The 13,037-nt window shown below is 39.9% G+C and overlaps 1 protein-coding gene across 3 annotated transcripts in view; it reads right to left on the reverse strand.

The window, feature by feature from the left end:
* Window positions 1-296: 296 nt before the first annotated feature.
* LOC112124174 (ligand of Numb protein X 2) overlaps window positions 297-13,037 on the reverse strand; it is an 85,274-nt gene continuing 72,533 nt past the window's right edge. For all 3 annotated transcript variants that reach the window (XM_026653605.2, XM_026653604.1, XM_026653606.1), the window contains 4 exons: window positions 12,063-12,240; window positions 9,899-10,130; window positions 3,901-4,059; window positions 297-1,177 (listed from right to left, as the gene is read on the reverse strand). In XM_026653605.2, coding sequence (XP_026509390.1) covers window positions 1,042-1,177; window positions 3,901-4,059; window positions 9,899-10,130; window positions 12,063-12,240 — 705 coding nt within the window. In that variant the 3' untranslated portion in view covers window positions 297-1,041. The remainder of the gene's footprint in view (window positions 1,178-3,900; window positions 4,060-9,898; window positions 10,131-12,062; window positions 12,241-13,037) is intronic.

Genomic DNA, 13,037 nt, shown 5'->3' on the forward strand with positions numbered 1-13,037 from the left:
GTCAGCAAGTAATAGAATAAGTAAAACTTTGCAGCTCCCTTTGCACTTGGAGTCCAGCCTCCTTACTTTTAAACGGTAATGTACACTGTCATAAACAGCTTTCTTCTTTTTTATTTTAAATACCTCTCTGATTTACAGGTTGAGTCACAATAATGTTTCTACATAAGAATAAAAAGAGCTACTGACAATCACAATATAAACTGTAAAAATGGTTTTAGTAAAAATGTTCATCAAAATTTTCTGACATAGCAAAACATTCATTTGGAAAGTAAACTCTAATACAGCAGGCTGTTCGATCAAAGGTGACCCAGGCATATTTATTGTTGCCAGCATTCTGACTGATTACTTCCATATTCCTTTGCATTATAGGATACAAACTTTGTAATATATTAAATCGTTTTCTAGCAAAGAGTCCGATTATTGCACTTTATAAAAATTCCAGTAATATCAGGCTTTTGTCCTACTCTTTTGTGAACACTGATGACCTGCAACAAAAACCATGGGACCAAACACTTTCTTATGAGTAAGACAGATCCTTGAATGGTTTTAACATACTGGAACAAAATGAAAATATTTACAAAAAATGAAAAATGCATTCCTTTTTATACCAATTTTGATTCACGGCAGCAACGAGTAGAACTTTAATTGCATTACTGACATGAACCTTCTCTCAAGGAAGAGAGAGTACATAGCTTACCATTTTACGTTTCAATTTGGAAAAATATTAAGAGAAACTAGAAATACCACAGAATTCTTCTGCTGACTGTCAGACTATTACTGTCTGGGAAGGCTTAATGACAATAACATCTTAACGTGCATGTGCCAGCTCTTAAACAATGAGCACAACAAATTCGGTAGATATGGCTGTTTCAAGATGGCAACATACGTACAGTAAAGAGGTTGAGAATCCCCCCCTTTAAAAAAATGAATGTAGCAGTTTTTGGCCCTGCTTATTACCAGCTGTATCAGTAGAAAAAAAATGGAGGCTTTATACCAGCCACGTAGAAAATCATCTGCTTGAACCAAAGCGGTTTTACAAATCTATATGAGGCTTCCAGGCCAGCAAACAACAGTCAAAGTTACTTTGTTCCTCTGCTCCTTCAGCATAGGAACTAGTGAGGAATGGCTCATGCCCACTGTGGATAGTCCATTTACAGCGACAATCATGTCACCACACCTAAAAAAGGAAACAAAATGGAAAGCAGCTGATGAACAATGGTGCACAACAACTCTAACACAACAATGAGTAACAGATGGCATTTCACAGTTAGGGCCTCAGGTTTCTATTGGACTTGGAGTTCAGCTGCAAGAGCTAAAAGCATTCAATTAAAAAAAATGAAGTCTGACCTCCCATTGTAATTAGTACGGGGAATTCTTGAACCCCTGGGGTTCAACTCTGGCGTAATTCCAACACTAGCTTTAAGAGTTTGCCTGTGGAAAGATACCAGGATTGATGCAAGAGTGGGAGAGGGAGAGAGAAAAAGTCATCATTTACCAGGGTTAAGTAGGGGATAATAAAAACATATATAGACAGACTTACAATATACATGTTTATATGATAAAAACATATACATGTTTATAGGGTTATAACACACATTTACATATAATATGCATTTATTGTAGCTGGCAAAAGCAGTGACACCTATAGTTAAAATTGCTCAACACTTTCCAACATAAGACCCTGTTTTCAGTTGCTTATAACTTTACCAAACTTAACCATTCAAGATAAAGTTTCCTATGCCAGATGTCTGCCTCAGGGTGTGTGTATAGCTTGAATGGCTAAGTCTGGTAAAGTTACACACACACACACACACACACACACACACACACACACACACACACACACACACACTCTCTCTCTCTGCGGCAGATACCTGGCATGGGAAACTTTAGCTTGAATGGTTAAGTCTGGTAAAGGAAAGTTTCAACTAAATGGCTCAACTATTTCCAAAAATGAGGTTAAGGGAAAATACGTTGTTTTGCCCATGTTAAAAAAATTCCTACAACCATTTCATTGAGATCTACTGTCTCCATGCTTTGGAGCAGAGATTTAAAATTAGGCAGGGAAAGCACCTTTTGCCATCCATGTGAAAATTTGCCCAAATTTGGTCAAGTTATAAACATCTGACAAATCTCAGTTTGTACATGCTTGATAGACACTTGTTTGAGTTTACCAGCTACATTCTCTTTAGATTCTTTCTGCACTCAGCATGCTCTATCTCAGCGGTTCTCAAAACTGTGGGTTGGGACCCCCCAAAGTGGGTTGCAACCCCATTAAAAAGCCAGTCCCAAGGCTGGCTTAGAGTTGTTGGGGCCTGGAGCCGAAGACCGAGCCCCACCGCCCGGGGCCGAAGCCCAAGGACTTCAACCCTGGGCGGCAGGGCTAGGTTACAGGCCTCTATCCCCACACTGCTCCTATCTGTGACTTGACAGTATATGTTCTATTCCCACAGGGCTACTGAGCATGCTCCAGCACTGCATTGCAGGGGATGAGGAGTAATTTCCCTGCAATTGCATCTCCTGACTGCGGGGGACACCAGAATTCTGTCTTTTATTCTCAATATTCCTTTTGTTCCTATATAGGCAGGGTAGGAGGAAGCAGCCTGACTCAGAGTGGTGAGGAGCAGAGTGAGGGGGGAGAACATTTCCTAACTTTTAAGGTTACAAAGTCAAGAACTCAATTCTCTTTTAATATAGTTGTTTTAAATGTAATTGTATATTAAAATAAAAATAGTAATGTATAGGACCATAAAACAAAAAAATACAGTATGCTTAAGAGCCTGAGAATGTTATTTTATTTGATATTTAAGGGCCTTTAAAAATTGTTAGGATCCTGGTATACAGTCATAATGTATATGAGCAGGGAAACCCCATTCTTAGGAATAAGGCATGCAAAATTATAAAACGAATTTTCTTCTTAAGACACTTTGTAACGAAATAGAAATACAGAGATTATTGCGTAGTAAACCTCCAAGAGTCATACAGAGCTCCCAAAACCACAGAGTATCACTCTTAGCAGCTTAGCTATTGCTATGATCTGAGTCATAAGATGGCCTCTAGTCACTGCCATGTCATTGGAAACATGCATTAAGCTGTTCTGAAAATAGATTAAGCCTTCCTTAATTTGTAATCATCATGATTCAGATCTACCCTGTATGTAAAACAAATATGGTACAATCTTCTACTCATATTATCAAACCTTCGTGATGTTCAATTTACAAACGAGGGAATCTTTAATAGGCATTTCAAATCCTGCATCTGGAGGGACCCTAAATTCAGCCAAAACAAACACCCTAAATGCCATATTTGGGGATCCTATTAAATTGGACCCTGCATGTTGATTGCCTCTCACAGTGATCTTGACTAGATACTGCTCTAGCCTCTTCTCCACCTGCTTCCCCACACCTCTATTATAAAATGAAGCTCCTCTAGCTTTCGTAATCCTCCTCAAAGTAGGCAGAGAGCATTATACAACATGCTCACTTCCCGGCTCCAAATCCTGGGCAAGATATTTCCTCCCAGGCTGGGTCTTGGCCTAATGGAGGAGTCAAGGAATCAGTAGAGGTGATGGGGGAGATGGGTCAAATCAGCACTACTGCCTGATGGTGAAACGTGTTTCCAAAGAAAGGTGGGGGAAGGAAGAATGACTGGGACTAGATGCTCCCACAAGTTCTGACTGATCCCACTTCCCCCAGCCAAAAATCCTTCTGACTTCTCAGCACTGCACCTAGTAGACTTGCCAAGCTGCTATAGGGAGTTGGCCAGCTCCCAAGAAACACTGGATATCAGTCAGTGGCCCAAGGGTTATATGTAATGTAACAAATCACTTCATGCAATATGCCTTATCATCACTGTCCATCCAACTTCTAATATCATTTAAAAAGATGCGGTAGTACTTACTTTAACCTTCCGTCAAAGTATGCTGGAGTTCCAAGAACAATCGTTTTAATGAAGAAAGGCTGGTTTGTGTGATTCTCCTCATATCCACCAACGATGCTAAAGCCCCAACTTCCTAAATTGCTCCTCCGTAGCACTACATCATGGCAGCTATGTAGGCCGCTGTGGGGTGAGGAGAAAAACACATGCCATGTAAATATTTTCACGTTATGTGCAACACTTGCTCTATCGCATCACTGCAATAAGCACGAAAGAGAAGGGGTAACGGTGGGTAAAGGATGGTAATTAACAGTGTTCCCAGGATGAATCATCTTGTAATATTTAACCATCTTTACTACTGTGTGCTTAAAATTACAAAAAAAATTCTGGAGGTAAAAAAGTATTAAACATAAAGAATGTACTGTTGGAATTATTGCTTAAATACAGTTACATCTAGAAAGTGACACTTCTAAAATGATGTTGTGGGGTTTTATATTTATCCTCCCCCCCACACCCCACCAGCTTCCATATCCAATGTTTTATTTGCAAAACGAAAGATGATTTTTCTGTCAGTTTAGGATTTTCCATCTTGAATTTAGGATCTGAAAATCCATCTGTCTTCTTTCTGCCTCTTCCTGATTCATCACTACCAGTAATTAAAATTTTGCAATCAGATGACGCAAAAGGCAGAGTATAAATAATTCAGATTGCATTTGAGTAGCCGTATTGGCTTTGAAATACCTACAATAGTGAAACAAGTAGTATAAAACAGGAGATATGACTGAAAAATGCACAAAGAGAAAATCTGTTGGGTAAAAATGTGCCATATTTTTTATTTATTTATATGTATGTATATATTAGGGCTGTCAAGCGATTAAAAAAATTTATCACAATTAATTGCGTGATTAAAAAAAGTAATTGTGATTAATCATAATAGAATATCATTTATTAAAATATTTTTGGATGTTTTCTACATTTTCAAATATATTGATTTCAGTTACACCACAGAAAACAAAGTGTACAGTGCTCCCTTTATTTATTACAAATATTTGCACTGTAAAAAACAAAAGAAAAAGTATTTTTCAATTCCCCCATAAGAAGTAATGTAGTGCAATCTCTTTATATGAAAGTTGAACTTACAAATGTAGAATTATGTAAAAAAAACAAACAAACCCTGCATTCAAAAATAAAAGAATATAAAACTTTAGAGCCTACAAGTCCACTCAGTCCTACTTCTTGTTCAGCCAATCGCTCAAACAAATTTGTTTACATTTGCAGGAGATGATGATGCCCGCTTCTTATTTACAATGTCACCTGAAAGTGAGAACAGACATTCACATGGCACTGTTGTAGCTGGTGTCGCAAGATATTTATGTGCCAGATGCGCTAAAGATTCATATGTCCCTTCATGCTTCAACCACCATTCCAGAAGACATGTGTCCATGCTGATGATGGGTTCTGCTCGATAACAATCCAAAGCAGTGCAGACCGACGCAAGTTCATTTTCATCATCTGAATCAGATGCCACCAGCAGAAGGTTGATTTTCTTTTTTGGTGGTTCGGGTTCTGTAGTTTCCACATCTGAATGTTGTTCTTTTAAGACTTCTAAAAGCATGCTCCACGCCTCATCCCTCTCAGATTTTGGAAGGCACTTCAGATTCTTAAATCTTGGGTCGAGTGCTGTAGCTACCTTTAGAAATCTCACACTGGTACCTTATTTGCATTTTGTGAAATCTGCAATGACAGTGTTCTTAAAACAAACAACATGTGCTGGGTCATCATCCAAGACTGCTATAACATGAAATATATGGCAGAATGCGTGTAAAACGGAGCAGGAGACTTACAAAACTCCCCAAGGAGTTCAGTCACAAATTTAATTAACACATTTTTTAACAAGCATCATCAGCATGGAAGCATGTCCTCTGGAATGGTGGCCGAAGCATGAAGGGGCATACGAATGTTTAGCATATCTGGCACGTAAATACCTTGCAATGACGGCTATAAAAGTGCCATGTGAATGCCTGTTCTCACTTTCAGGTGACACTGTAAATAAGAAGCGGGCAGCATTATCTCCTGTACATGTAAACAAACTTGTTTGTCTTAGCAATTGGCTGAACAAGAAGTAGGACTGAGTGGACTTGTAGGCTCTAAAGTTTTACATTGTTTTGTTTTTGAGTGCAGTTATATTAAAAAAAAATCTACATTTGTAAGTTGCACTTTCACGATAAAGAGATTGCACTACAGTATTTGTATGAGGCGAACTGAAAAATACTATTTCTTTTGTTTATCATTTTCACAGTGCAAATATTTGCAATAAAAAAATAATATAAAGTGAGCACTGTACACTTTATATTCTGTGTTGTTGTTGAAATCAATATATTTGAAAATGTAGAAAAATATCCAAAATATTTAATACATTTCAATTGGTATTCTATTGTTTAATAGTGCAACTAAAACTGCGATTAATCATGATTAATTTTTTAAATTGTGATTTTTTTTTGAGTCAATCGCATGAGTTAACTGCAATTAATCGATAGCCCTAACACACACACACACACATATTTTATATATATATATATATATATATATATAAATATAATATGAGAGTCACTTTCCTGACTATCACCACACTTTTAAAAGTGGTAATGCATATGCAAAAGTGTTGAATTAAAGAATATTTTTCTTTTCACAGAAAATCTTTATTCAAATCCAGAGAAGCAGAAAATGTTGAGGTATGCCTAACCATTGCTTCTCTACATTAATCATGTTGTGCCATGCATTGTAGCATATAAGACATAATTAGCAGCAAAATATGGTTGTTTGTAGTATGTGAGCAATAAATGACTGCCAGCTCTTGTTAAGCAGAGTTATTTATCAGACTTGAAAGCAGTTTACTATAGCTGTATAACTCACAAGACATTATGACTGTTTTACAGGAAGTTACATACAGACATCTTGTACAGAAAAAACTAGAGGAAATCAATGAGGGCCTGATCCTGAAAGCCCTTTTTACCAAGGGAAGTGGCTTGTTACTGTGTGTAGTTATAATCACTTTAGATTTATATTATGGTTTCAATGCTGACTGTCAGATTTGGTTTCTCCCATGGTTAGTTGCAATGGGAGATTAACATGGGTCATGATGTGAATGCATCTGATATGACCCCATGTATGGTCACGCTCGAGCCATGCACACAAAACTGATACTGAACTCAAATCAATCCTGTAGGATCATCAGAGGGACTTTGAGAGCGACTCCCACATTGTCACTATACTGCCTCGCGGGGATTGCATCACCATCAGTGAGGCGGGATGCCTTCAGTAAAAAGGAGACACAAAAACAGGTGCATGTTTCAAGACAGCCACTGAATGGACACATTCCACCACCCAAGAAGCTGAAGTCCAGAAAGAGCTTTGCCTCTAAGTCCCTTACCCCAAAATACCATTGTGGAAGGCTACAGAGTAACAAAATGGCGGGAAATGTCGATGATCTTGGAGAACCTGGTTCTTTCAGAACAACTCCCTCCAGCTACTGACCTCAAATGAAAACAATGGTGTATTCTAACTTGAGTGAGAGCTGAGGTGGCAAAGACTGATGACAATATGACCAAGTGGAAGCCGAGGAATGACTCCAGATGTGAATGTGGAGAGCCTAGGCAAAACACTTGAACCCTACCACAGTGCCCCGTCAACATCCCCTACTCCAGAGGAACTACTCGAGATAAGTGACAACAACGATCTTGGCTGTGGTTTTGGAGCAATCTGCTATGATGATGACTTCAGGATTTCATTCTGTTACCATCCATCACATTCTACATGCTCTCTGTGATTACATCCGCAAACCGTGGGTGTAATCCTGGAAACCCTTACTATTGTGCACAGTGATTGAAGTTAATAGGACTATGCACAGTATTAAGCACGATCCTTGATCGTAAGTGTTTCCCAGAATTAGGCCCACAGTTTGTCGATATAGCTACCAGAGAGTGAAGAATGGGATGAGAAGTTAAATCTGGTGATATCAGTCAGGCCAAAAGTTAGGAAAAGGAAGTGGGTTTGCTGCGGGTGTATTTGTGTTTGATAGAGTGGTGGCTGGTTTTCTGAATTATATATATGTGTGAGATTTGTGAATGCAGATTGATCTGTTCTAACTTCTTTCTGCATATGTGCCTAAGACCTGTGTGATAAAAGTCAATGATCAGTGAAGGTTATATCCTTCTGGGACAGTGTACCCCATAAGGCTTTATGGGGGGTGCTTATAAATGTATGTATGATATAACTGGAATAGGTTTTTGCTACATATGCCAAGTAACATATCTATGTAAAGGTTATGATCTACTGGTTATGTTCATCCTAGTTGTATGCAGGCACCATTTGTGTGTTCAAAGTTATGAACACTGGCTGTATAATTGCTAAGTAGCCTTAGATTTCTAAGTAGCCTTAGTTAGAACATTTGGTCACTTCTTGGGAAAGGAATGTGCAAATTAGGTGCTAAATCAGGAAGCACTTAACAGACAAAAGAGCTTGGAAGACTCCAATCCACATAAGAAGTCTACCTGAGGAAGTTCAAGGTAGCATGTGGGTAATGGCTACTACCTGCAAGTCCTGAGTCATGCATGGGCATGTGACTTGCCCATGTGATTCCAAATCTCCATTTTGTGACTGGATTCTACACAGGGTGAGGAGGGGGTCTCTACCCACAAGAGAAAGTCTATTTAAACCCCTGGGAGACCCCTCCATTTTGTCTTCAGCTGGGTAAAGAAGGAGCCTCTCCACCCCTCTCCCCCCCGCAGGATACTTGAAGGAAACTGGAACAAAGGACAGTAACTACAGGGGGTGTGAGTGATTGCTGGACCCAGGCTAAAAGGAGATTAGCCTGTAAAAGGGAGCATTCTGGAACTGGTGAGGATCTTATCTGTATTTAGTTTGATTAGACATAGATTTGCGCATTTTATTTTATTTTGCTTGGTGACTTACTTTGTTCTGTCTGTACTACTTGGAATCACTTAACTCCTACTTTCTGTATTTAATAAAATCACTTTTTACTTATTAATTAACTCCGAGTATGTATTAATACCTGGGGGAGCAAACAACTGTGCATATCTCTATCAGTGTTATAGAGGGCGAACAATTTATGAGTTTTCCCTGCATAAGCTTTATACAGGGTAAAACGGATTTATTTGGGTTTAGACCCCATTGGGAGTTCGGCATCTGAGTGCTAAAGACAAGCACACTTCTGTGAGCTGTTTTCAGGTAAACCTGCAGCTTTGGGGCAAGTAATTCAGACCCTGGGTCTGTGTTGGAGCAGATGGGAGTATCTGGCTCAGCAAGACAGGAGCTGGAGTCCTGAGCTGTCAGGGAAAACAGGAGCAGGGGTAGTCTTGGTACATTAGGTGGCAGCTCCCAAGGGGGTTTCTGTGATCCAATACGCCACATCTTCATTCTATGAAGTTATTCATTTGCCTTTCTAAACTTTGTTTTTTATATTAATATAGGGTGATTTGGGTAAGCGCTCTATGTTTCCTGTTTTCATCCCTAAGTTAAGCCCGAGTTTTAAAGGACAGCTTACATTCATTGGGGGAATTGAATTGGTTAGTGTTAGACTTTTCCCAAAGTTTCTGAAGGGATAATCAGTGTTTTCTATCTTCCGGCTAGCTAACAGGATACTTTTGCTGTACAATCCTTTGTAAATTGAATGTGTCTGCAATAGATTGGCAGCAATAGGGTGAAGCAGGTACTGTAACTAAGCTGTTCTCTGTTTTAGAGTTTAAATCAGTTTTAACATGATATTAATTAAAACTGCTGCAGCAGCATAAAGTAAATCCCCACTAAAAATGAACTGTTCTTGTATCTGAACGCATGTATAAGAAAGAAACTCTTCAACATATTGCTTCAGCCCTATGTACGTCACACAAATATTTTATAGCAAACTGAAAAATGTCAGGAGAATGACACAGCCAAATGCAAGAGTTAATATTATAACAGCAGTGTAAACATGAGTTTAAACAGATCATTCATTAACTAGTACCTGGGAAGCCCCAGCCACATGACCCATGAGGGTGACCAGCTAGCATCATATTCATTTTCGCTGATTGTGCTTGGTTGTTCCTCATTAGTCTGGGTTTGTTCTTCAACAATCTGAACCTCCAATGTTTTGAGTGCCACCACTGAAGAGGTAGCACTGGCTTTGAGCATAGCCACTGCCTCACTATGACTTAGATTGGTCAGGTCAATGCCATTAATATTCAGCAACACATCACCTGTTTAAAAGGCATAAATAAGAGTGTAAGTCATGTGGCCTATTGAATACTTGTTTTCCTGTGCTAATACCTGGCCTGTACTTATAACACATTACTCAGTGTCTGTTCACGTCAATGTGTTATCTCCCTGGGCCTAGACAGTCAGAAACAGTAACTCTCAGAGCTGTGAACTGCAGTGTATTAACTCTACAGCCTCATACGGACAATTTAAACATGATAATGCGTAAACTATTTCACTGCTGCATATCTCAGCAGAAACAGAAACACTATGCTTGGCTAGCGTGCTCTGCTATCATGCAAATCAGAGGTGGAAATGATCTATTAGGTCAGGCACTAATCCTGCCTCAGAATAGAGCTGACCTCTATGGTATATCCTCCAGTGCTCTGTTCAGTCCACATTTAAATGACTTGAACACTGGAGCTTTCACCACTCCCTCTGGAAACTAGTCTCACCATTAGGGATTTTTTGTGTGACTTTTCCAGCTTTGTGTTCCTTTTCTTAATATATCCCATTCCTCATAGTGGTCCCTCAGGGTTTAAAGGGAAGGGGGAAAAGGAACGGCAAAAGGTGTAATGTACCCATGAGGCAGAGGGGAAGTCTTGCAGAAGGTAACACAGCAAGTGGGGCATGAAAAGAGTACTCCCACTTCCTCCCCCACATGCACACTTCAATGCTACTGCATGTCTGTGCTTTGCCAATTGGGAAAGACAAAACAGGGATCACAGGAAAGATTAATAAGGAAAAATCAGCTCTGAGGAAGCAAGAGCATCTGTAAAAAGATTATAATGACCTGGAAAGAGTCAAAAATACAAAGATTGCTGAAAATGATTTTCCTTGAGAATATTTTAAAAGAAGGAGAGAGTCTCTTATTGACTGAGTGGTTACAGTATTGCTGCTGCTGCAGTGCAGAACAAATCAGCAAAATCCAGGACTCAGTTACACAAGATATGAGAATCAATCACTTTCCAGAAACTTGCATAGCAGGGAAGGCTAATTCCTTTTGCAGTTGCAGCTTTAACATCACATAAAGGAAGAAAATGACAAGTGTTGCTTCGACAAATGGATTTTTAAATAATGTTTAGAAAAAGATACTGTGCACATTTGTATATTGCATTTAATGTTCCTACCTTACACTGTCATGAAAAATATTCTCCATTACCTCATTTTAAATTTGCACACTTCAGTTACTGTTCAGACTTTGCCCTTATGTCAGAATGGGCCCATAGGATTTCTAAGTCAGTGCAGTATTGCATGGGGTTGCATTACGTATTTATATGATTTAGGCGCATGTACAACATTTTACAAAAAATAAATCAGGAAAATGTCAGGCTGTACCTTAAGCATTATCCCAGCAGGATTACCAACGTCATCCACCCCACACCTGCTCCCACCCCCCAATACCCTACCCGATTCCTTTCTCAAAAGCCGGGGATAACAGATGCCCTGTCCCAAAGATCAGCAAACTCAGTCTAGGTCTGACAAAGGATGGGGAAAGTGAATTACAGAAAGGATGGTCACTTGCTGAAAATGCCCTGCTATTAGCACAGTTAAACAAGGTGCCTGTGATCAGAACAGATCAGTTTACTGTACTGGGGTACTGAAGATATTACACAAGGACAGAAGTGGTTTCTCAGACAGCTACAGGGCCCAACCAATGTGACCAAAACCAAAAATAGGATGTGTGTACTGAAGTGAAAAACACTAGACAAGATTCTTAACTCATAGGGGGATTACAGTCAACTTTACACAACCATTTCCCAAGCCAGGGGAAAGAGTGGGATTGTACACTGAATTTCCATAAGTGGAATATTTGAGAGAAGCATTTATCATTGCTACCCTACATCTGTTGAGAAACTTTGATACCTTACAAAACAAATTCATGAATAGAATAACTGAAAGATGCACATGCTGCCATCTGAGTCAAATCCTACCTCGTTTGATCCTGCCATCTCTTGCAAGACAGCCATGAGGTTGCACGCTAGTAACAAAAATTGGCAGTTCACCACTTTTGCTGCCTCTACCTCCTGCCACTGTCATTCCAAGGGATTCGTGTGGTTCTTTTTTCACAGTAATGTGCTTTTCTTGGCATGCAATACACTGGGAAAGAATCTGCAAGAATACAACAAAAGATACTTTATTTAAAAAAACCTCAAAATTGATGCTTAGTAGGCTCCTAATCTATATTTAGGTAGCTAATGAGAGCAGCCTGATTTTCAAAGGTACAGAGAGCCTGCAGCCAGAGCCGTCCCTAGGGTATGGCAAATCGGGGCAGCCACCCTGGGCCCTGCACTTTTGGGGGCCCTGCAGCTGCCACCCCGAATAGCCGAACCCTAGGGACAGCTCTGTGTGCGTGTCGTGCGGGGGCATTAGGCTGGCGGGGGGGGGAGGGGTTAGGGTGCGGGGGGCCAGGCTGGCCGGGGTTAGCAGGAGGCCTGGTGCTGGCAGCGGGGGTCAGGCCTGCACTCACCAGCAGGGGTTGTCCCGGGCCCCAAACCCTCCTTGAGACGGCCCTGCCTGCAGCCCCTATTGACTTCAATGGGAGCTGCAGCTGATCAGCACTTTTGAAAAAACAAGCCATTTATTTAGGTACCCAAATATGAATTAGGAGTCTAACTTTAAGCATCCATTTTTTAAATCTCACTTCTAATTTACTTACAATATGCTTAGAGAGGATATCACTGCACTGGACATTGAAGATCTGCAATGCCAAGTTTTGGTGCTGCTGCACAAAATCCATATGTTCATATGGCTAGCATCATGGCACTGAGAAACACAGGACTTTGATGTTTAGGTGGAAGTCACACTTACTAAGTGCATCATTTTTGTAAGTATCATATGGACCAAACTCTACAGACTCAATGTGAAATGAAAAAGCATATGTACTTTAAGGGTCACAAGCCGACACA

Source organism: Terrapene carolina, unplaced genomic scaffold, assembly GCF_002925995.2.
Source record: "Terrapene carolina triunguis isolate 2854851 unplaced genomic scaffold, T_m_triunguis-2.0 Scaffold141, whole genome shotgun sequence".
Classification (NCBI taxonomy): domain Eukaryota; kingdom Metazoa; phylum Chordata; order Testudines; family Emydidae; genus Terrapene; species Terrapene triunguis.